This window comes from Hypomesus transpacificus, chromosome 1, assembly GCF_021917145.1.
Source record: "Hypomesus transpacificus isolate Combined female chromosome 1, fHypTra1, whole genome shotgun sequence".
Classification (NCBI taxonomy): domain Eukaryota; kingdom Metazoa; phylum Chordata; class Actinopteri; order Osmeriformes; family Osmeridae; genus Hypomesus; species Hypomesus transpacificus.
Window position 1 is genome coordinate 12,266,230 of NC_061060.1, and position 23,494 is coordinate 12,289,723.

General features: G+C 45.2%; 4 protein-coding genes across 5 annotated transcripts; all 4 read right to left on the bottom strand.

Moving 5' to 3' along the window:
* Positions 1–151: 151 nt before the first annotated feature.
* Positions 152–4,219, bottom strand: LOC124487141 (caspase-3-like). The gene is made up of 8 exons (XM_047049267.1): positions 4,126–4,219; positions 3,791–3,906; positions 3,130–3,208; positions 2,756–2,895; positions 2,019–2,147; positions 1,475–1,650; positions 898–1,012; positions 152–803 (listed from the first exon to the last, which is right to left on the bottom strand). The coding sequence occupies exons 3-8, from the start codon at positions 3,189–3,191 to the stop codon at positions 574–576; spliced, it is 852 nt and encodes a 283-aa protein (XP_046905223.1). The 5' UTR covers positions 3,192–3,208; positions 3,791–3,906; positions 4,126–4,219; the 3' UTR covers positions 152–573.
* A 3,391-nt stretch (positions 4,220–7,610) lies between these two features.
* On the bottom strand, positions 7,611–12,605 carry LOC124469373 (caspase-3-like). 2 transcript variants are annotated; one of them, XM_047022620.1, is made up of 7 exons: positions 12,377–12,605; positions 11,404–11,482; positions 11,032–11,171; positions 10,428–10,556; positions 9,478–9,653; positions 8,698–8,812; positions 7,611–8,369 (listed from the first exon to the last, which is right to left on the bottom strand). In XM_047022620.1, the coding sequence occupies exons 2-7, from the start codon at positions 11,463–11,465 to the stop codon at positions 8,140–8,142; spliced, it is 852 nt and encodes a 283-aa protein (XP_046878576.1). In that variant the 5' UTR covers positions 11,466–11,482; positions 12,377–12,605; the 3' UTR covers positions 7,611–8,139. The 2 variants fall into 2 exon arrangements, with proteins under 2 accessions (XP_046878576.1, XP_046878584.1); XM_047022628.1 differs by lacking the exons at positions 10,428–10,556; positions 11,404–11,482; positions 12,377–12,605 and having other exon boundaries at positions 7,614–8,369; positions 11,032–11,397.
* A 140-nt stretch (positions 12,606–12,745) lies between these two features.
* cenpu (centromere protein U) lies at positions 12,746–17,377 on the bottom strand. The gene is made up of 12 exons (XM_047022607.1): positions 17,026–17,377; positions 16,703–16,754; positions 16,515–16,590; positions 16,175–16,418; positions 15,903–16,062; positions 15,664–15,817; positions 15,159–15,264; positions 14,793–14,871; positions 14,652–14,699; positions 14,210–14,271; positions 13,910–14,060; positions 12,746–13,054 (listed from the first exon to the last, which is right to left on the bottom strand). Exons 1-12 carry the CDS (start codon positions 17,028–17,030, stop codon positions 12,938–12,940), a joined length of 1,254 nt encoding a protein of 417 aa, XP_046878563.1. The 5' UTR covers positions 17,031–17,377; the 3' UTR covers positions 12,746–12,937.
* Positions 17,378–17,843: 466 nt separating this feature from the next.
* Positions 17,844–23,494, bottom strand: LOC124463167 (long-chain-fatty-acid--CoA ligase 1-like). Its single transcript, XM_047014976.1, has 18 exons — positions 23,247–23,494; positions 22,888–22,996; positions 22,550–22,716; positions 22,234–22,333; positions 21,935–22,110; positions 21,753–21,785; positions 21,617–21,668; positions 21,470–21,543; positions 20,978–21,055; positions 20,660–20,794; positions 20,402–20,536; positions 20,207–20,302; positions 20,054–20,126; positions 19,891–19,979; positions 19,341–19,457; positions 18,976–19,224; positions 18,758–18,829; positions 17,844–18,621 (listed from the first exon to the last, which is right to left on the bottom strand). The coding sequence occupies exons 1-18, from the start codon at positions 23,439–23,441 to the stop codon at positions 18,481–18,483; spliced, it is 2,091 nt and encodes a 696-aa protein (XP_046870932.1). The 5' UTR covers positions 23,442–23,494; the 3' UTR covers positions 17,844–18,480.

Sequence of the window (23,494 nt, forward strand, 5' to 3'; positions counted from 1 at the left end):
TAGCTAGGGATGGGCGTCTATAGTCACTAATCTTATCTAGCCATGACCCCTAGCATGGGCTTGTGAAGTAAATAGATAATGGCATTTTGGTTGGCTGTACTGGCTGAAAATATGTTCATTTATTTACAATGAAATAATAACATGTATGAAATTGTATATAAACCTAATATATTTTATTGTTATGAATAGAAATCGAAATGTGCCGCATAAACATGTTGTTTATATAGACATTTGAAAATAGACATATTTGGCACTCATGTAATTGAATTGTTTAAAACCTGAGAGAGCTTTTCATTCTGCTCATGAGGAAACATACCTTGCCAGATCAGTCATTTTAAATCCCTTCTTAATATCCACTTAAAGACTGCATTCCCATGTTAAGCAGGTCCCTTTTAAGCCTGAGAAAATTGGAAGTCTGCCTATAGTTTAAACAATTACATTTGGTCCAGAGTAATCCTCCAACTTGCAGATACAAAATCTTAATAAAAACCAGTCACCTTAGAACAATTTACCCCTAACCCAATGAGCCAGCTAATACAGCTCTCCTGAAGACTGGCTGTCCAGGCCTGACGGTCAGTGAGGAAAGTACAGGTCCTTGGTCAGCATAGACACGATGCAGGGAATCTGCTTCTTGGCACTAAAGCCTGGGGTGTTGGAAGCAGACTCAAAGTCCAGCGCCACCTTATGGTTGACTCTGGTCATGATCTGCATGATATCCAGCACATGTCCGTGGCGCTTCAGCATCTCACACAGAGACTGCATGAACCAGGAACCATTAGATGTGTTCCTCCATGAGTAGTAGCCTTGGGGGAACAAATACACTGTTACACGGTGGTCCACAGGAGCAGGGGACAACAAACACAGAGTTCTGAGGGTTCCTGAGGTGTGTGTGTGTACCTGGGGCTGTGGAGTAGGCATATAGGAAGTCGGCCTCCACAGGTATCCTCTCAGGAGAATCATCACTCACGGCGTCAGTCTCAATTCCCCCATCCAGTTCTGTACCACGACAAGCCTGACACACACGCCAGACATAGAATCACAGAAGAATCCGTTTTAAAGAGTGGGACTGTCTTTGCGTAGCACCAGTGCAGTATAGCTGTGTACTGGTGTGTATAAGTGTAGCACAAGTGCAGTATAAATGCGTACTGGTGTGAATAGGTGTATCATCAGTGCAGTAAAGCTGTTTATTGGTCTGAATCGGTGTATCGTATCACCATTGTATCGTATCACCATTGCAGTATAGCTGTGTATTGGTTTGTTTCGGTGTGGTACCAGTGCAGTATAGCTGTGTATAGGTGTGTCACCAGTGCAGTATAGGTGTGTATAGGTTTAGCACCAGTGCAGTATAGGTGTGCATAGGTGTGTATAGGTGTGTCACCAGTGCAGTATAGCTGTGTATAGGTGTGTATAGGTGTGTCACCAGTGCAGTATAGGTATGTATACTGTAAGTGTAGCACTTGGGCAGGTGTATTACCTGGATGAAAAACAGTTTGGGCTTGCCAGCCAGGGTCTTGCAGCGATCTCCTCTGAACATTCCGGTCAGAACCTTCAGCTCCACATGTTTGTCCGTGCCGTAGAACACACCCTCATCACCGTGGCTGAGCAGCACACACACCAGGGAGGCTGACTGGCTGTGGTCATCCTTGGAAACTAGATTTGTTTTGTTTAAGTAGATAGACGGATGAAACAGAAAACTGTACAGTTTACCTTTGTAAAGTATTGAGACGGCTTCTCTTTTCCCCAGTATGTTTTGGCGTAGGCGGATTTCATTTTCGTTATCCATATTAACACAATATACTCTACCGGTATTCTTCTTCCAGCTTTGCAGACCTGGATCTAGGCAGCTTCTCACATTTTTGTCTCTGAGTCTCATTTTTCATTGTGAAGTCCCCTGGGAACATTATGTTTTCTATATTCCATTTTTAATGAGGTCTATAACTAAACTAAATGTGGAGAAAGTGGAGTTTCAATACTTTCCACACCGCACTGTAGAGAGGTGTAGTTGGGTTAAGTCTCACCATTAGAGAGAAGCTCCCGGATCTGTTGGACTGTCTGGTCGGTGAACACTCTGACCTTGTAACCCAGGCTGGAGAACTCTTTCATGGCGTTGCCTGCATCCACGTCTGTGCCGTTTCGGAAGTTCATTCCTGCTCGCACAGATGTACACACGGGGGGGGGGGGGGGGGGGGGGGGGGTGTTCAGGGTTTTTTTAGGACAGTGACAAAGTGTCGCACACAGTGTCGGTGGTAACAAAGTATCTCTGAGGCATGAAGGTCAGAAGAGAGTATTTATAGTAGAAAAGGGAAAACAGAGATAACGTACGGCCAATAGGTGCTCGTTATTCAATCAAGCGGATACCACACCAGACTCATGAGTGATTAGAACATAATGGCCAGGTTTCCCAGATTCGTTAAGAAGCTCTTAACGCTAAGAGCTTCTTAAGAATGTTCTAAGAGCGTTCTAGAGCGTTCTTAGAACGCTCCAAAGAAGCTCTGAGCGTTGAGATCTTCTTAACGAATCTGGGAAACCCGGCCAATATAGGTTCAAATAAGAACACACATGAAATAAGACAATACATTAACAGATAATAAGGTTATAACTCATCCACTGATTGTAGTTAGCATAACCAGCATAAGCATATGACAAATCCCACATTTTTTCAGAGTCAAAGAAGAAGTTGAAAATAGAATCTGGCTGGTCAAGGCAGGCTGAAGAGAGAGAGGAAGAAACTGTAGCTACATAAGCAGGAACCCACCTGTGCTTCTGTCAAAATTCTTGTTGTTGATGATGATGCACTGTCCCAGGCTGGGGTAGTCCATCTTGTACCTGTATGTCATGTCCACATGAGGCCGAGAGTCCACCTCACTGGTCCCCTGCTTGGGGGAAACAGGTTTGCTGGGGACACGGTCATAGCAAAAAGACACACACACACACAAGGGAAAAGGGATGTTACTCATTGCTCCATCAGCCCAAGTGTCACTCCTGAACCACTAATGGGGAAGGACATCCATAGAAACCAGTTTATCAGGTTAGAACCATATAGGAAAGCTCCACCACACACAAAGACAAAGGGCATAACAGGAAATATAATTCATTATTAAGTTTCAGGTCAGGTTAGGTTGTTGTTACCCCTGTCCTGCTATGGCCTTGGCATCCACACAGTCTGAATGACCGTCCACCTGGCTAGACATGGCAGAAACCGGTGTAGCTAGAAAAGACAGACATGTAGCTATTAAAACGTCTCTCCAAATAAAATAAATAAAAAACTTAAGTAGGCTACAAAACGATTATCTGGTCGGACAGGCTGAATTGAGACGTACTGTCTGCTAGATCCATGTTTGGTCAATTCACATTAACAGGTCAACTTAAGACATGCCTATAAAGTACAGTTGGGCTCTGTACACTTCGGGACTAAACAGGAAAGTTTTAATACAAAATGTGTTAACAATACATTTGGTATGTGTGTCAACATTCCAGACAACCCAATCTGCAGAGACTCGTTTCAGGGGGGTGGCTGTTTCCCCCCCTCGCTCTAAATACAAAATCCCCGATGAGATTGTATTGCATCTGCTACACTCAGGAAGGGTGGGTTAGTAAATTAGCCACTTTGACTAGCATGTGTGTGTATTGTATTAGCTACTTTAATCATTTTTAGCCAGTCTCCGCCCTTCACAACTAGATAGATGTCAATACACGCAACATAAGGTACAAAAAGTGTTTATTGTCTTGAGAAAGCTTATACAAGCTAATTTATAGCTCTAGCGTGTTAAGAAAACTGACTACAACTTACCGTGTAGTCGGTTCCGATCTGAAGCGGTTAAATAAGTGTAAAGTCAATCTTTCTGCTATCGTATCGTACTGTACAGAAGATTACACACTTCCAACTACTTTGAACCAATCGGACTCCTGGAAAATAATGCAGCAGATTTATGCAATGGTACTCGATTTATGGGCGGTGTGGCACACCTGCGAATAGATCCCTCAGGCAAGACACGTAGCCTAGTTCGGTAAAGTTGGCATGACATTCACATATTCAAACTTCCGGGATCAATACTCTGTTGCAAAATGTTATTAAATCACAAATAAAGCATCTTTCGTACTGATGTAAGGTAAACAAGGACCTACAAAGTCATTTTCATCAAAACCACACGTCCTGCAACCTGAAGAAATAACATTGGCCTCTACGAGCAGCCGGCGGTGAGACGGCAGTATAAGACGAGTGCTTAGGGAACGTCTACAAACTACAACACCGAAAAGAGATACAAATAAAATATGTATTAATTTAATGTTTAAATGAGGTAGTGTTTCTAAACGGACCTCAATTAAAACTTGTCTCCTGCTATTTGTACTACATCACTTACTTTTCAAAAATAAGCTTAATCATAATTTGGGGGAATATTTTCTACATTTACATTTAGCAGACGCTCTTATCCAGAGCGACTTACAGTTAGTACAGGAACATTCCCCCCGAGGCAAGTAGGGTAAAGTGCCTTGCCCAAGGACACAACGTCATTTGGCACGGCGGAGAATCGATCCAGCAACCTTCTGATTATTAGCCCGACTCCCTCACCGCTCAGCCATCTGATTCCTGTTTTTTGCCAAAACGTTTAATATTTGTATAGATAAATAGATTTGTGTCTCTAAACTTGCATCACATATAAGTAGTCTTCTGTTGGTTGTACTACAACACTTATTTTTCAAAAATAGGCATAATATTTATTTGGGGGAATATTTTTGGCCAAAAACGTTCAATGTTTTGATATGTAAATAGAGTTGTGTCTCTAAACTTGCATCATACATAACTATTTATCTCTGATGACTTCTCCTGTTTAATGATCAAATCTCTCACTCCATTTCAATTTCTTGTCCATGTGACCCACAGCCAATGACGTTTTTTCTTATCATCCTGTCCAAATTTGTTAATAGAGAATTCAGACCAGATACCCTGTATCTCGGGTTGTAATGTTAGCGCTCTTCATAGTTTTTACCAAAGATTCAGTTTCACCAGCCATTGCCCATACGCATGTCCTCTGAGCTTTCTTTTCTGTTTTAATTATTCCCATTGTCTTCACAGTGCCTCTAACCTTGGGGAAAGGGGACAGGCAAAGCTAGAACCTTTTGTCCAAATAAAGTGAGTTTTAGTAGTAAACTCTACTTTGGGAAGGTTGCCCAATATGTACAGATACAATTGGCACTCCAAACAATACTTAAACGTCACATTTAACATAACTGAAGATCCCTGAAGCTAGCAGGGGAACAGTTTATGCCACACACAATTATATATATATATACTGGGCGGGGAATCGATCCGGCAACCTTCTGATTACTAGCCCGACTCCCTCACCGCTCAGCCATCTGACTCCCTCCCTATAGGTTTTGCATGTGGAGGCTGTTTCAAGTTTCTCCCTCTTCATCTCTTTGACTGGTTTTCCACTAGTGTTGGCTTTAGCTAGAGTCATTATCACTACCGGGAGCATGAGGCGATTTCTTAACCCTACAGCAGTTGCACAGATTGTACAACTCCTCCAGGATGGCATATCCATGAGTGCCGTTGCAAGGAGATTTGATGTGTCTCTCAGCACAATCTCCAGAACATGGAGGAGATTCCAAGAGACAGGCAGTTACTCTAGGAGAGCTGGACAGGGCCCTAGAAAGTCCTCAACCCATCAGCAGGACCGATATCTGCTGCTTTGTCCAAGGAGGAACAGGTTGAGCACTGCCCGAGCCCTGTAGAATGACCTCCAGCAGGCCACTGGTGTGAATGTCTATGCCCAAACAATCAGAAACAGCCTTCATGAGGGTGGCCTCAGGTCCAACGTCCTGTAGTGTACCCTATGCTCACTGCCCAGCACCGTGGAGCTCGCTTGACATTTGTTATAGAACACCAGAACTGTCAAGTCTGCCACTAGCGCCCTGTGCTTTTCACAGATGAGAGCAGGTTCACCCTGAGCACCTGTGATAGAATCTGGAGAAGCCAACGAGAACGCTATGCTGCCTGCAACATCGTTAAGCATGACTGGTTTGGTGGTGGGTCAGTAATGGTTTGGGGAGGCATTTACATTTAGTCATTTAGCAGGCACTCTTAACCAGAGCAACTTACAGTAAGTACAGGGACATTCTCCCCGAGGCAAGTAGGGTGAAGTGCCTTGCCCGTGCACCGGCCAGGAATCGATCTGGCAACCTTTAGATTACTAACCCGATGCTCTACCCGCTCAGCCACCTGACTCCCCATAGGCATATCCATGGAGGGACGCAAATGCCATTAGGTATCGGGATGATATCCTTGGACCCATGGTCAGACCCTAAGTTCGTGCAGTAGGTCCTGGGTTCCTCTTGATGCACGACAATGCCGGGCCTCCTGTGGCAAGAGAGTGCAGGCAGTACCTGGAGGATGAAGTAATCGATACAATTGAATGGCCCTCACGATCCCTTGACCTAAACCCGATAGAACAGCTCTGGGACATTTCGGTCTATCAGACACCGCCAGATTTCTCCTCAGACTTTACAGGAGCTCACTTATGCCCTTCGACCAATCTGGGAGGACATCCCACAAGACACCACTCGTCGTCTCATTAGGAGCATGCCGCGACGTTGTCAAGAAGCATGTGGGGGCCACACAGGATATTGCGAAGCAATTTGAGTTGCAGAAATTGAATTTTGGCAAAATGGACTAGCCTGCCACATAATTTTCATCATCATCTCATCATGTCACTTTGATTTTCAGAGTGTCTGTAAAATGAACTCTCTCTAGGCTGAAAACTTGTATTTATATCAAACATGTGTCATCCTTTTGTTCCTAAGATATTCAACTGTCAATGGCTGGGTTTCCCAGATTCGTTAAGAAGCTCTTAACGCTCAGAGCTTCTTTGGAGCGTTCTAAGAATGCTCTAGAACGCTTTTAGAATGTTCATAAGAAGCTCTTAGCGTTAAGAGCTTCTTAACGAATCTGGGAAACCCGGCCATATCAGTACATTTTTTCCACATTGAGATCTGATGTGTTTTCAAAGTGTTCCTTTAATTGTTTTGAGCAGTGTATATATATCCCTTATCCCATGTTAATTTATGTCTCTGTTGGAGCAATTTCTGCATGTAATTTCCTCTATATTTCCCACTTTAATCCAACCTATCAATAAAGGCAATAAAAGCTAAAAGAAATCATCTTAATTCCCCCTTGCATTTTTCTGTTTTTCTCTGTCCTATCAATAAAGGCAATAAAAGGAATACAAAAATACAATTTACAAGGAAAAAACTACATTCTTAGGGTTAATAACTACAATGAAAAGACAATAAAAATAAAAGATTACTTACATATAACCAAGGAATGGGAGTGGTGGCAAATCGTCAAGTAAAATCAAAGGCAGTATTGACGATAGCTTTTCCCATCATAGTGGTTTTGCAGTAAGACTAATGTGTGATTACAGCAGAAAATAGCCGTAAAACATAATTGAAGGTTGCTCCTGATTGGCTGGTGACATTGTCACCCTGCGCACTATTCCTTTAATTGGTTAAAAGGCAGTGAACATGTCAGTTCTGTTTTTGAATAAAGGGTTGGAAATTAATGCTTTTTTGTTTTTTGTTTTTTTATCCGATTCATTGATTAATCGAAAAAAGAATCGACAGATTAATCGATTGCTAAAATAATCGTTAGTTGCAGCCCTAATCACAAATTACTAATTCACATTACCAAATGTTAGCATTTTATTTATAGCAAAACTGTGCTGAAATTGTTTATTGACATTTTGTAATGTTGATTTCCTGCACTACTAATATGCTATTCAAACATCAGCTATCCTTCATTAGAACCTTGACAAATAAATTACTACCTAAAAAACTACCTATTGTTAATTTAAAATCTCCATGGGTTTCTACCCTTTCATTTTTTTCTGTAGAATACTGAAATGCATTAGAAGTGATTAGACTGCCATCTGTCTGTAATTGGCCTGGTTCCCATTCTTTAAAACAGCACCTTTTCCTCCCTCCCCCCTCCACCTAATTAAACAATTACATTTGGTCCAGAGTAATCCATGACATGCAGATATAAAATCTCAATAAAATCTAGTCACCTTTGAACAATTTAATCCTAACCCAATAAGCCAGCTAATACAGTTCTCCTGAAGACTGGCTGTCCAGGCCTGATGGTCACAGAGGAAAGTACAGGTCCTTGGTCAGCATAGACACGATGCAGGGAATCTGCTTCTTGGCACTGAAGCCTGGGTTGTTGGAATTAGACTCAAAGTCCAGCGCCACCTTATGGTTGACTCTGGTCATGATCTGCATGATCTCCAGCACATGTCCGTGGCGCTGCAGCATCTCACACAAAGACTGCATGAACCAGGAACCATTAGTGGTGTTCCTCCATGAGTAGTAGCCTTAGGGGAACAAATACACTGTTACACGATGGTCCAAAGAAGCAGGGGAGAGAACAAACACAGCATTCTGAGGGTTCCTGAGGTGTGTGTGTTTTGTTTAAATACATGCTCTTATAGTTCTTCCCTTTGGGACCTATTTAGTTTTCACAATGTATGCTTCATGTTTTGGTTACCCGCAATGTTTGGGGCTATCTAGTTGTTATGATCAGTGACCGATGCACTTTTGTAAAGCTCTCTTTTGGAAGTCGCTTTTTATAAAAGCGTCTGCTAAATGCATAAATGTAATGACACAGAGTTCTGAGGGTCCCTGAAATGTGTGTGTGTGTACCTGGGGCTGTGGAGTAGGCATACAGGAAGTCGGCCTCCACAGGTATCCTCTCAGGAGAATCGTCACTCACGGCGTCAGTCTCAATTCCCCCATCCAGTTCTGAACCGCGACAAGCCTGACAGAAGAGTCCGTTTTGAAGAGTGGGACTGTCTTTGTGTAGCACCAGTGCAGTATAGCTGTGTACTGGTGTGAAAAGGTGTAGCACCAGTGCAGTATAGCTGTGTGCTGGTGTGTATAGGTGTATCACTAATGCAGTATAGCTGTGTATTGGTGTGTATAGGTGTAGCACCAGTGCAGTACAGTATAGCTGTGTACTGGTGTGTATAGGTGTATCACTAATGCAGTATAGCTGTGTATTGGTGTGTATAGGTGTAGCACCAATGCAGTATAGCTGTGTTTTACCGTGTATAGGTGTATCACCCGTGCAGTATAGTATAGTTGTGTATAGGTGCATTACCAGTGCAATATAGTATAGCTGTGTACAGGTGTGGCACCAGTGCAGTATATATGTGTATTGTTGTGTATAGGTGTAGCACCAGTGCAGTATAGTATAGCTGTGTACAGGTGTAGCACCAGTGCAGTATAGCTGTGTATTGTTGTGTATAAGTGTAGCACCAGTGCAGTATAGTATAGCTGTGTATAGGTGTGGCACCAGTGCAGTATAGATGTGTATTGGTGTGTACAGGTGTAGCACCAGTGCAATTTATGTGTGTATTGGTGTGTCACCAGTGCAGTATAGCTGTGTATACTGTAAGTGTAGCACTTAGGCAGGTGTATTACCTGGATGAAAAACAGTTTGGGCTTGCCAACCAGGGTCTTGCAGAGGTCTCCTCTGAACATTCCGGTCAGAACCTTCAGCTCCACATGTTTGTCCGTGCCGTAGAATACACCCTCATCACCGTGGCTGAGCAGCACACACACCAGGGAGGCTGACTGGCTGTGGTCATCCTTGGAAACTATATATTTTTTGTTTATTAGACAGACGGATGAAACAGAAGGGTTAGGGTTAGTATTGAGATGAATCTTTCTTTTCCACAGTTTTTTGTTATCGACTGTAGTAGGCGGATTACATTGTCATTAACAAAATTAACACAATATACTATACTGATGAATAAAAACCAGATTTCATAAAACTGAAAAAGCTCATTTCACATTAATCAAAATGTTACAAATATTCATACCCTTTATTTAGTACTTTGTAGAAGAACTTTTAGCAGCAATTACAACTTCTTGGGTATTCTTCTTCCAGCTTTGCAGACCTGGATCTTGCAGCTTCTCTAATTGTTGCCCCTTAATGCTGAGTAATAACTAATTTCTGTTCAAAAAGCTCTGAGCATGCTGCTAACTGCCTCAGCAGTGGCTTCCGGTTTCAACCCCCTGTAACCTTAAGGCTGAAATCAACAGAGTGCTCCAGAGATGGGTGTCATTCTAGAATGCTCTATATCTGAATAGGAACTCAGAGATCCTCTTAAAAGTGACCTCTGGATTCATGGATAACTTGACCAAGGTCCATCTTGCCCAGTTACTTATTTGAGCCAGACAGACAGCTCTCTAGAAAAAGATTATAGTTGTTTCGAAAGTCTATATTCCCTGAAGTTTTCAGTGAATTAGCAATATTTTCTATATTCCATTTTAAAAGAGGTCTATAACTAAACTAAATGTGGAGAAAATGAAGGAGTCTCAATACTTTCCAATGCACAGTAGAGAGGTGTAGTTGGGTTAAGTCTCACCATTAAAGAGAAGCTCCCGGATCTGTTGGACTGTCTGGTCGGTGAACACTTTGACATTGTAACCCAGGCTGGAGAACACCGTATTAACGTTGTCTGCATCCACGTCTGTCCCATTTCGGATAACCATTCCTGCTCACACAGACGTGCATACGGGGGGGGGGGTTGTTTGGGTTTTTTCTCGGACAGACCTGCCCCCACTAATAAAATAAATCCTAAAGGAAACACTGATGACAGTATCGGTAAAACACATTGTCGGTGGTAACAAAGTCTCTCGGAAGTTAGCAGTCTTGTTATTCAATCAGGCGGATACCACCTCATAGATTCATGAGAGTCATCAGAACATAATATAGGTTCAAATAAGAACACATATGAAATAAGACAGTACATTGACAGATAATAAGGTGCATCCACTGATTGTAATTAGCATAAGCACATGACAAATCCCACATTTTTTCAGAGAGACAAAGAAGAAGTTCAAGTTGAAAATAGAATCTTGCTGGTACAAGGCAGGCTGAAGAGAGAGCGGAAGAGAGAGAGAGAGATACAAGACAGGAAAGCTATGCTATGCGTCAGCAACTCTGTAGCTACATAAGCAGGAACCCACCTGTGCTTCTGTCAAAATTCTTGTTGTTGATGATGATGCACTGTCCCAGGCTGGGGTAGTCCATCTTGTACCTGTATGTCATGTCCACATGAGGCCGAGAGTCCACCTCACTGGTCCCCTGCTTGGGGGAAACAGGTTTGCTGGGGACACGGTCATAGCAAAAAGACACACACACACACAAGGGAAAAGGGATGTTACTCATTGCTCCATCAGCCCAAGTGTCACTCCTGAACCACTAATGGGGAAGATCATCCATACAAAAGCATCAGGTAAGTACCATATAAAGGAAAGCACCACCACACACAAAGACAAAGGGCATAACAGGAAATTTAATTCATTTTTAAGTTTCAGGTCCGGTTAGGTTGTTGTTACCCCTGCCCTGCTATGGCCTTGGCATCCACACAGTCTCCATGACCGTCCACCTGGCTAGACATGGCAGAAACTGGTGTAGCTAGAAAAGACAAACATGTAGCTATTGAAACGTCTCTCCAAGTAAAGTAAATAAACAACTCAAGAACAAAACGGTTATCTAATCGGACAGGCTGACTTGAGAAGTTACCGTCTGCTAGATCCATGTTTGGTCAATTCACATTAACAGGTCAAATTAAGACAAGTCTGTTTACGAAGAAGGCAACAGTTGGGCTCTAGCTCAATGGCGATTTTAGACTCAAGCATCCCTAAATTTCATCTCAGCACCCCTAAAAAAATGATAATAAATAATAATCATTTGTATTTTGTTATAATCATTTGATGCTGGTAGTTCATGAAGAAAGGGACATCCTTATTTTGTACATTAATTCAATATTTTGCATAGTAATACAAAAATGTATTAATTGTTATCCAGAGAAATTAGGGATTTATAAGCAAGGGGGTTGAGCACTTTTGCAAGGCACTGTATTCATGTCACATTCTCATTGGGAGCTGAGCACCCCTCAAGGTCTGATTCCAAAATCGGACCTGATGTAATGCAGTTTACAGTAGACACATGCTGGAATTATAATAATCTCTGGAATTGATGCATGTTGAGGCATCAACATAATTAATGGGGTTATCCATGAGGGAGGGAGCTATACACAGGAAGAAACAGGAAAGTAAAAATACTATAGCTGTCAATCAATTAGGTATGTGTCATACTCTGCTACTCTCAGGAAGGGTGGGTTAGTTAGCTACTTTGTCTATATACTGTATTAGCTACCTTGATCATTTTTAGCCAGTCTTTGCCCTTCCCAAGAAGTCTAAATGTCAACACACGCAACATAGTACACAAAGTAATTCGTCTTTAGAAAGCTTATACAACAAGCTAAGTTATAGCTCTAGCGTGTTCAGAAAACAGACTACAACTTACCGTGTAGTCGGTTCCGATCGGGAAGAGGTTAAATAAATGAAAAGTCAACCTTCTGTCCTATCGTATCGTACTGTACAGAACCTAATACACTTCAACTACTTTGAACCAATTGGAATCCGGATTCCCTGGAAAAACAACGCAGCAGATTTCTGCAATGCTGTTGGATTTATGTGTAGATTCATGGCACACCTGCGAATAGCTCCCTCAGGAAAGACACGTACAGTACCATAAAAATATGTCCAAAGTCAAAGTGAAACTGAAACACTTTATCTAACCACTTTATCTAGTGGATTGTGCTCTTTACCCACGAATAAACTCTCAACATACAATCGAGATACAATGTGATACAATCACACAGTAACATTTCAGATGCTCTAACATGACGTTTATTATGACACAATGAAAGATGTTTCATGCATAAATACAGTCATTTCTGATGTTTAGTTCCTGCAGCACACAAAAAACGCTTCTGCTATGACTGTCTCCTGGATGTATTTGTTTCCATGTATGGTCTGTGCACATTGCTGCTCTAATTTGTGTTTGTGTGGATGTATAGCTGTCTCAGGTCACTTTCTCCAGGACCTGCTCCAGCCTGCCATTGAGGGTTCTCAGCTGTTCTTCAGCTCCCAGAACCCGCTGTGCTTCCAGCAGTAGAGCTGGAAGACTGGACACTCCGTACTGGGCGGGGAGATACAAACATCAGTTAGCCGATATCAGCTAGTCAGCACTTAGGTCAGCTACAGCCAGAATAGAATGGAGCAAAGGACCAGAGGTAGGTAGACTGGGTTGGGGTATCAAGGCACAACAGTGGCGGAACAGAGCTAACATCTTGATTCGTGTTTCTCAACTGGTGGGTCCAGACTCGGCTCCAGAACAAATTAAATGGGGAGGCATTTTTTTCACAAAGGGGGCACACATTTACAAAGCATGTATGAGAGTCAAAATAAGAGCAGACCTGCATATTCTGCAGGAAAGTGTGGCCATCTTGATATTTAATGTATAGCCAACGCCGGTATTTCTTGTTTATACCTGAACAAAATAATTTTTGGAGGGGGCATAGCATTCCATTTGGGGGGGCATTGCCCCCCTTTGAGCCGACCCTGGGTGAGTCGCGAGCTGGTGTGGAGTGGGTCGAGGCTTGGGCTCCGTCAAAAAGTCAAACTTAAGTTACCGAACTTCCGATTGTGCGCTTTATTTTGAAAGGTGCATAAGCTCACACCGTGCAGCCTGCATTCTAGAACACACATGTCAAAGTGTCAATCAAAATTGCAGCGCTGTTTGTTTCAAAAGAAAATACGGTGCACCCAATCGGTGCCCCCCTTGCAGTTTTGGGGGTTGTATATCCAGGAAAACGTATTTGCATGTTTTGAACAGTACATAGACATTGTGGATTGCTGCACAAATTGTTTTATGAAATAAATCATAATGGTTTGGAATGTAATTTTTTGGGGGGTGATGACGAGGAAAAAAGTGGGTCCTGAGGTTAGACCAGTTTTAGAACCACAACTCTAGATTACAGGGAACCTAGCTCACCTGCAGGGGCTGGTCCAGGTCGGCATGCTGCCGGTAGTTTCTGTGCAGGTTTGCCAGCCCTGAGAGGAGGCCAGAGCCTTTTCGGAGGTCCTCCAGGCGCTGCTGCAGTCTGGCCTTTTCTCTCTGAAGCCCCCGAACTTCCTTCTCTTTCCTGTGGAGGGATGCCAACTATTTATTAACCTGGGATTGCCTAACCCTAACACACCCCAATGAACCCTGATCATAATCCCTGGAGAAGCAACTGTACCAACGCCATCAACAAAGGCTATTGTATGAGAACAGTCACACAAAATCTCTCACCCAATGGCCTCGTTCTTGGCCTCCAGCAGCCTCTCTCTCTTCTTGTTGATGGCACTTGCCACCTAGGAAATCACAGATGCCATCAGGATGACCTCTGATCCCTATATTGAATTCCCCCTTTTATAACTGTCTACACAACCATCTCTGCTGCTAGTGGTACTATAATGTTATATTGCTATTTGTGTCACCGCTATCGTATTTCCCTTTTACCGGTAGAAGTAAAAGAAGTCAAAGTTAAAGTTTTTGTAATTTTTTCCAATATTCTCATAAAATGTGCTTTTGTTGCTTTTTGTATATGTTTATGCCTATTATGCGGCTGTTGCCTTGTAAGAAATGTATGAACCAGAATGTCATGTGTTAATCTGTGCATGACAAATTAATTATTTGACCTCTTTAAGACCTTAAGTGATTGACTGCCCCATAGGTCCGTAGACGGTCTTACCTTCCTTGTGTCTCTCCGTAGGCAGTCCAGCTCCTTAGCTGCAGAAATCTGGACAGACAAATGATCATGTCCATGCCATTCACATAACAGTAGGTAACACAACACACACAGCAAACCAGCTGTTAGCAAACAAAAGCCTACCCTTTCGGACAGCTGTTCCTGGACGGAGTGAGAGAGGGCGTCTATCGCCTGACACACTGCCTTTGACCCCACGCCCTCGCTGAGGGAATAGCACCAGACATCACCAGGTCAATATCAGATCCAGAGATCTCACTTCCTCTCGGCCCAATGTTCCTCTGATTGAGTCATAACTGCGATTATTCAAACGTGAGGACCTTTTCTCGATAGGTCAGATTAGACAGTTCTCCTCCCAGATCCACAGAGGTCGTACCCCAAGAAATCCTATTGCAGGAGGTCTATACAAAGCTTTTGTACAGACCGTACACCCTGGTTAACGTCACCCACCTGCACCACACCCACAGCCACAGAGGGGCAACTGAGACTGACCTGTAGAGGGAGGTGAACTCTAGGAAAGAGTCTAGGACCACATCTAGCTCACTAGGGTTCCTCACCCTCTGGAGCAGGTCCACTTCGCGTACGGCACCTGCCGTGTCTGGGAGGGGTGAGAGAGGAGACGACAGCCAATGAGGAGGACAGGAGAAAGGCGAGGAAGTCGAGCCCATAGAAGAGGCAGAGAGTAAGGATGTGCGTGAAGGTTACCGACGTAACAGTTTACCGAGTTCTATCAGAAATATGTAGCTCCAACACTACATATTTTTTTTATCTGTTGTTTCATGTTTTTGGGGATGTTAGTATATTTTATGGAAAGTTTTGCTGTATTTGAGGTTTCTGCAAACACATTGTACAGCACATTAGTCAACTGTTGTTGTTTTTAAATTGTGCTCTATAAATAAAATCGATTGATTGAAGGTCTGAATCTGATCTCCAGGATTGGAGGGCTCTTGAAGTCTCTATAGGAGGGTCCAACCAATAGGATCCCAGTAGAAATTACCTGAAGTTCCTGATGATGACTTCCTCTTCTTGTCTTGGAGGCTCTTCCTCTCACCAGACGATTTCCTGTTGTTCAGCCTGTTGCCAGGGGACTTCCTGTTGCTCACCTTCTCACTCGAGGAATTCCTGGTCTTGGCCCTCCTCTGGCCATCGTTCTGGGGGTGAGACGAACCGGAAGGTCAATCCAAATCTGTCTTCAAATGTTCACTCACAAAGCTGTTCCTCTTGGATGGTCCTTACCCAGTTGGGGTCCTCGTTGTCAGTAAGGTCCTCGGAGGACAGAGAAGGTCTCCGTCTCTTCTTGGTGGGGCTAGGAGAGCTGGGGGAGACTGTGGAGACGGCCTGGGGCTGAGACACCTTAACGGGTTCTGCTGCTCTTTTCAGCCTCTTCTTCACAGGCCTGCCCAGCACAGAGCGGATTAACCACAACATTATAAAGCTGCCTGGTTGACCCCGTCAGTCTCCATCACGTGACTGGTCACCAGCCAAGCACATCACTCAATCCAGCCTACCTGTCCTTGAGTCCCTGGCTCTTCCTCTCTGTCCTCCCAGGAACAGGGGCCTTGGCTGGGGACGATTGGCCACTTTTGTCCTTGGTCTGGGCCTTTCCTCGACCAGTCCGGGGGGCTTTTTTAGGGGCCACTACAGTGCCGCTCTGGTGAGGCTGTCGCTGTCCCTCCCTCGCTTGAGCCCCTTCTTTATGCTCCACCACATGACTCAGATCCTCCTCCAAGGCAGTGCTGTGCATGGGGTTTCCTAGGTCAACAGGTGGAGGAGGGACTAGTTAGTCTAGTTGCTCACCAGCAAATTAGCTTGCCACCAGACTGGTATTCAGTAGCCCTATAGCCTCACCATAGTTGTGGTGCTCGTGCAATGAGCTGTCTTTCTCAATGGAAGACACGTTCAGGTAGGATGGGCTGCTTTCAGGCTGAGCAATCCGAAAGGGACAACAGGAAGAAACGGGTAAAAGGAAGACATGATCAACTGGATCCATCCAGTAGTAATAGAAATGTCATAAGCAGTCACAAAAATTCACAAACCTTTTCCTTTTGGGGGGCGACTTTTGGCATCTTCGCTCTTCTCTTTCTAGAGCTGTGAGAACATGTTAGGAATAATGCTCTTCACTTTCGTTAAACTTCCATAAATTAAGTGGGATAGTATGTGGGTTATGCGTCTGCAAGTTCAGGTTTTTTGTTCTATCGACGAGAGCTGATTGTGCTCTAGTAGCATGAACTTTTCTAACAACACATGCAAAGCTCGAGGTTAGCTAAACAGCTAGTGCTAGCTACAGAAAAAAAGACTAGTTACATTTGTCAACTTGAAATATATGTCGTGATCGCGAGCAATTGAATTGTTTAGCTACCTCATGAAACTGGCATGTGATCACCACATTATTGTCGCAAAGATTGTCCGTATCCGACGAGGTGATGGATAGATATGCTGTCAGAACAAAATATAAACACACGCTAGTCTCAGCTCTTTTCTCCCGCAAAAATATTCGAGCCTTCAACGGACCGCCCTATTATCCAAAAAGGGTAGGCGTATTGTAACTGGTAATGTCTACTTTATGAAAAACTGTGTGTTGGGTGCATCACTGTGTGTTGACAATTTAGATAATAAAGTATATTATTATGTATTTTGACATTCGTTTCGCAACAAATAACGTAGTGTCCTGTAAAACACTGAAAACTACCCCCTTCAATACCATTTTCCATCTGACGAGTACGGAAAGCAAAACAATCCAATCCTCGCTCATTAACCCAAACGGTGTATTTGTAAAATAAGAACATTAAACAGCCGTTACAGAGTTTGTACTTATTTTAAGCCCACATGTCCCCGATAGAGGAAGAGACTAATCACAAGTTAGAAAACAAATTCACATTACCAAATTTTTGTTTTTTATTTATTGCAAAACTGTGCTGAAATTGTTAATTGACATTTTGTAGCTATCCTTCATTAGAACCTTGACAAATAAATTAAACATATAGGCTACCTATTGTTAAAATCTCCAATTACAAGTGATCAGGCTGGCATCTGTCTGTCCTTGGCCAGGTTACCATTCTTTAAAACAGCACCTTTCCCTCCCTCCCTCCCTCCCTCCCTCCCTCCCTCCCTCCCTCCCTCCCTCCCTCCCTCCCTCCCTCCCTCCCTCCCTCCCTCCCTCCCTCCCTCCCTCCCTCATGGATAACCCCATTAATTACGTTGATGCCTCAACATGCATAAATTCCAGAGATGATTATAATTCCAGTATGTGACTACTGGAAGCTGCATCACATACTGTTTAGCCTCAAGCAGACTTCCCTGAACACATTGATTCACAGTTGAGTCAAGATACATGGCCTCCTGGCTAAGCTCAGTGTTAAGAACTAATAACTTTCTGGGTTTGGACCCTAGCACCACACCTTAACACACAACTCCTGCTGCTCTTCCCATCTAAACTTCCATTAAACCCGATGAGGGAGACACTGGCTAATGTGTGACAGTAAAACTGAGTTATCATGGCTTAGGAGTGTCACAGTAAAACAAGCTTAAGACAACCCTAAGGGCAATGTGCATTTGGAAACGTTTCTGAGACCAGCGGCCATGTTTATAATTCAGTTTATAAATCACTGACCCCCATGTTGGTAGTTCTGTATTGGAGAACAAGGAAGGCATGGTATTGTCAAATGATCAGTCCTTAGTTACAGCACAGTTCCACAGTTCCTCTTCCCTTTATACGTATATCCCTTTTGTTTTCTCCTCCTTTTCTTCCTGCTTCCTCCCCCCTTTCTCCTCGACTTCCTCGTCCTCCTGCTCTTCTTCGCACGCGTCCACCAGGTCACATCTTGTTAGACGAATATAGCAGGTCGATCTGCTCTCGGAAGCAGTTCCTTAACTCCGTTCTCTTGGACTTCAGGGTGGGGGTGAGAAGGCCGTTCTGGACCGAGAACATCTCTGTATGTATTGCAATGTCCTTCACCTGGAACATACACCCACAAGGACTCAAGCACACTTCAATAACGCATCGTATCAAACACATGTTCAAGTAACATTGAACACATGTAGTGTTTATTACAGGGTGGTAAATGATCCCTGGCAGTGTTGTATGATCCTACCTGTTCAAACGACTTTAGACCTCCTTCCTTGCCCAGTTTCAACATGTCTTGCAAGATGGCCGCCTTCACTTCCTGTGGAAAACAGCGGCAGTGAGGAAGAGCAGAGCAGGAAGAAAGGCAAACACTGTGATGTGAGGAGGAAATACCCCATATTGTTAGGGATTATGGTTTAGGGTTCCTGTAAGCAAGGTTCAAGGGTCAGAGGTCAGGTTTAGTACCTTGCGGCTGCAGAGATCCAGGTATCCCTCTCCCTCCAGGCCCTTCTTCTTGGCCCAGCCAGGCAGGAAGTCAGGATCGGGCACCACAATGGCGACCAAAAAGGCCTGCAGGCTGTCTCCGTGGACAAACACCTGGGCGAGCGCGTCAGACTGGACATACACATTCTCTATCTTCTCCGGAGCAATGTACTCCCCCTGAGCAAGCTTAAAGATGTGCTTTTTCCTGTCCACTATCTTCAACGTGCCATTCTACACACACACACACACACACATACACACACACACACACGGATATGTCAGATTTGTGTTTAACAGTGTGGTGGAGGTGTGTTTCTGATGGTGGTGTGTCAGAAAGCAGGACTGACCGGTTGCCATTTCCCGATGTCTCCAGTGTGGACCCAGCCGTCTGCGTCAATGGTCTCTTCAGTCTTCTCTGGGTCTTTAAGATAACCCAGGAACACATTGGGCCCTTTCACACACACCTGCACACACACACACACACACACACCCAACTGTTACAACATCACAGATAATAGCATGCTGACAATGTACTGTTGTATCAGCCAAGGAATACTTTATTGCAGTATGCCAGACTGCCAGTAAACCAGCATGTCAGTGACCCAGGCTGCTAATAAACCAGCCTGCCAGTGAATCAACCTGTCAGTGAACCAGCCTGCCAGTGAACCAGCCTGTCAGTGAACCAGCGTGCCAGTGAACCAGCTTGCCAGTGAACCACCCTGCCAGTGAACCACCCTGCCAGTGAACCAGCTACCAGTGAACCACCCTGCCAGTGAACCAGCCAGCCAGTGAACCAGTCTGCCAGTGAACCAGCTTGCCAGTGAACCAGCCTGCCAGTGAACCACCCTGCCAGTGAACCAGCCTGCCAGTGAACCAGCCTGCCAACGTGTCCCTCACCTCTCCTTCCCCATTAGCAGCCAGGTAGTTCATCTCTGCCACATCTACCAGCTTGATAGAGTTACAAGGAAGAGGAGCACCGACATGTCCTGGAGACACAAACACATTTTAGGCAACAATGTGTATGTTTGTGTGTGTGTGTGCCTTTGTGTGTGTGTCTTACCTGCTGTCCAGTCTCCAGGCATGGTCAGTGTGCACCCAGCAGTACACTCCGTCTGACCGTATCCTTCATAGAACTGTGGGGACAGAACAGCGTGTCAGGATCAGTCAGAGCAGGCCAGAGGCACGTATCCCAGCATGCTTAGTGTCGTCTGACCTGGCAGCCGAGCACAGCGCGGAGGAAGGTGAGGACGGTGGGGGAGACAGGGGCAGCACCAGTGATCATCATGCGCACGCGGCCACCAAGGGTCGCCTGCAGGGGGAGACAGAGAGAGAGACAGGCTGTAGAACTGGGAGAACACCAGTTTTAGTAATACTGTCACTAGGGGAGGCGTTGACAGGAAGTGCTCACCTGGACCTTACTGAAGATAAGGCGATCCCATAGGCTGTCTTTTCGGACAATGCCCCGCTTTAGCTCTGCCTCCTTCCTCCGGTAGGCGAAACCCAACAGCCAGCGTTTCAGAGATGTGTTGGCTTGACCATATATCTACACACACACACACACACACACAGAGCAGATACTGTTGATAACCTGTGTCTACAAATCAAAAATAGCATGGTCACCCATGTAGGGTCAGGCTTCAAGGGTCTGGGGTCAGGGTGAGGTCACCTTGTCAACCATCCTGTTGAGGAGCCGGGGAACCACAGGGAAGATGGTGGGCCGGAGGGTGGTCATGTCATCCATCAGACCCCGGATGTCACCTTGGAAGAAGCCGATCCTCGCCCCGTGGACCAGCATTACGCCCTGAAGAGGGGAAGGAGGGGAGGGGGGGGGGGGCGGTAGAAGGATGTAACAGCAGGGTGGTAAAAGTGGGGGGGGGGGGGGGGTAACAGCAGAGGGAGGTAACAGCAGGGAGGTAACAACAGAGGGTAACCAATGCGAGCAGCAGTGGGGTAGGAGGAAAGAGCAGGTGGATCCGAAACGTACCTGGACTACTCTCTCAAACATGTGGGCCAGGGGCAGGTAGGAGATGTGAGCATCACTGTGGTCTATTATGCAGATAGCCTAGTGAAGCGGCAACAGAACAAACACACACAACACGCAACACGAAACCCCACAGAACACATAACAGGAGACACACAGGGGGAGAGGAGGGATCACGTTATTGTGTGCGTGTACCTCCACAACCCTCTCAAACATGTGGGCTACAGGCAGGTAAGACAACAGCACATCCTCATGGCTGGTTTGGAGGCTGGACTGGAGCAGAGGGAAAAGGAAAAGACAGGGTGGGAAGAGAGAAGGATAGATGGTGTTAGGCAGTGGTGTTAGACGAGAAATTGTGAGCAGAGAGAAAAGACCACAGCTTAGTGTTTCCTCATGAGAGTACGAAACAGCCAGCCAGAGAGCCAGCCAGCGATCCCTAGCAGCTGACATGGATGTTGAGAGTGCCAACATCCTTGTTTGCATATAAACACATACCTGAGTGATCTTGATGACGGCCGAGCAGTTGGCAACAACATTTCCATGAGTCAGCATAGCTCCCTTTGGGTTTCCTAAAGAAGATACATACACATCTTGCAGGTAGAAGTCAAAACACAGACACAGCTATCTCTGACACACACACACCTGTGGTTCCGCTGGTAAAACAGATTACTGCCATGTCCTCAGGTCTGGGGGGCTGGGGGTCAGACACAAGGAGCAGGGTTTAAACAAATCACAAGCCAATGTCATCCAATCAGGATTGAGGGGTTTGTATACTGACCCGTGGCTGTTGATGGTGGGCCCTGCCAATCACCTAGAAGACAAAAACAGAGGAGGATGTTACAGATCACAGGAAGAGCCAGCAACTGTTCCTGCCCACTGTGTACCCTCTACCACAGCCTTCTACCCCAGTCTCAGCTACCTTCCCTGGCCCTGGCCCCGGCCCTGGCCCCAGCTCCTCACCTCCATGTCTGCCAGGCTGAGGATCTGTATATCAGCCTCAAGGCCTCGGGCAACCAGCTCTGGGTCCAGTCTGTCCATCAGGACGATGGTTCTGACGCTGTGCTCTCTTCCTCTCATACACTCCAACACAAGAGAGACTTTCTCTGGCACGTCACACACAATAGTAGAGATGGAGGCTGCATGCACACACACACATGCACAGACACACACACATATGTCCAGGTGAATAGGAATTCACTGAATAACTAATTGACAGAAAGATGAGTTCAGAGTATGTGGTCACGGTGATGGTGACCTACCCTTGTCGATGATGTATGCGATGGCCTCAGTGCCCAGTGTGTCATAGAGAGGAACGGACACCAGAGAGTAGGTGTAGCAGGCCAGCTCTGAGATGGTCCACTGAGAAAATACACACACAGGTGTGTTTACTAATCATACTGGCAACACTTGTTTCAGTATTCAATCTTCATATAAACACATTTGTATGTGTGCCTTCTTGTTTATGAGGTGTTTCCTGTATTTATGATTTGTATTCATAGTTGTTGTTGTTTGTTGTTGTATCTGTATGTGTGTATCTGTGTGTGTGGTGTGTGGTGTGTGTGTGTATAAAATGACCTCCGGTCTGTTCTGGGAGAAGATGCCGATGTAGGGGTCAGAGGAGGCAGAGTGACCCCTGTGGAGCAGCGCTGACCCCAATGCCTCGGCACGTGCCGCCACCTCGCCGTACGACAGCCAATCATATGGCTGCTTGTGCTTCCTGGAGCCCAGGCACGGCCCGTTGTCTGGGAGACGAAAACACACAGAGACACAGTGAAAAAAATACAACACGATACATACACACAGGGCCAATACACACAAAAGCACAAAGATCTTCAAAGGTCTCCTAACGGTTCTAGCAAAGATAGTTTGGTTTTGATGATGGTTCTGATGCTTCTACAGGTTTGGATACTCACTAGATACCCGGACACCTCTTAGGAAAAACTCGTACATGGTCTTGGCGTCCTCGTAATAATAAGTCATGGGGCTGTTCACCAACACTGACTGCCGGGCAAACTCTTCGCCCTGATTGGATAAAACCAACGTAAAAACCACAATGGTGTCTGTCAAAGCATTTGTTGGCCTTTTTCTTGCCTTTATCTGACAAAGACAGATGAGACTGACAGGAAATGTAGGGAAGAAAGAAAGGAGAAGACATGTAGAAATGACCCCGAGCAGGATTTGAACCCAAGGACTGCCCCCCCCCCCCCCCCGGCAGACATCCTCAGCAGACAGAAACACACCCAGGGTTAAAACATGACAAGCGCAAACACACCTGGACCAGGGAAGACTGCATGTTGAGGTCGCATGGGGGTTTGAGTGGGCGGGGCCTGGTGGCCAGCCAATAGGTGGTGAGGGCTGCCACGCCAGCCACGCCCACCAGAGTCCTGGTGGAGAGGCTCTTCAGGAAGCTGTGAACCTCCTCCAGCTCTGGCACGCGCAGCTGGCGGCCCAGCTCTAGGCTCAGCATGCTGGCTCTGTGGAGCAGGGCGGCGGGAGCAGGGGGGCTGGGGAACCGGCTGG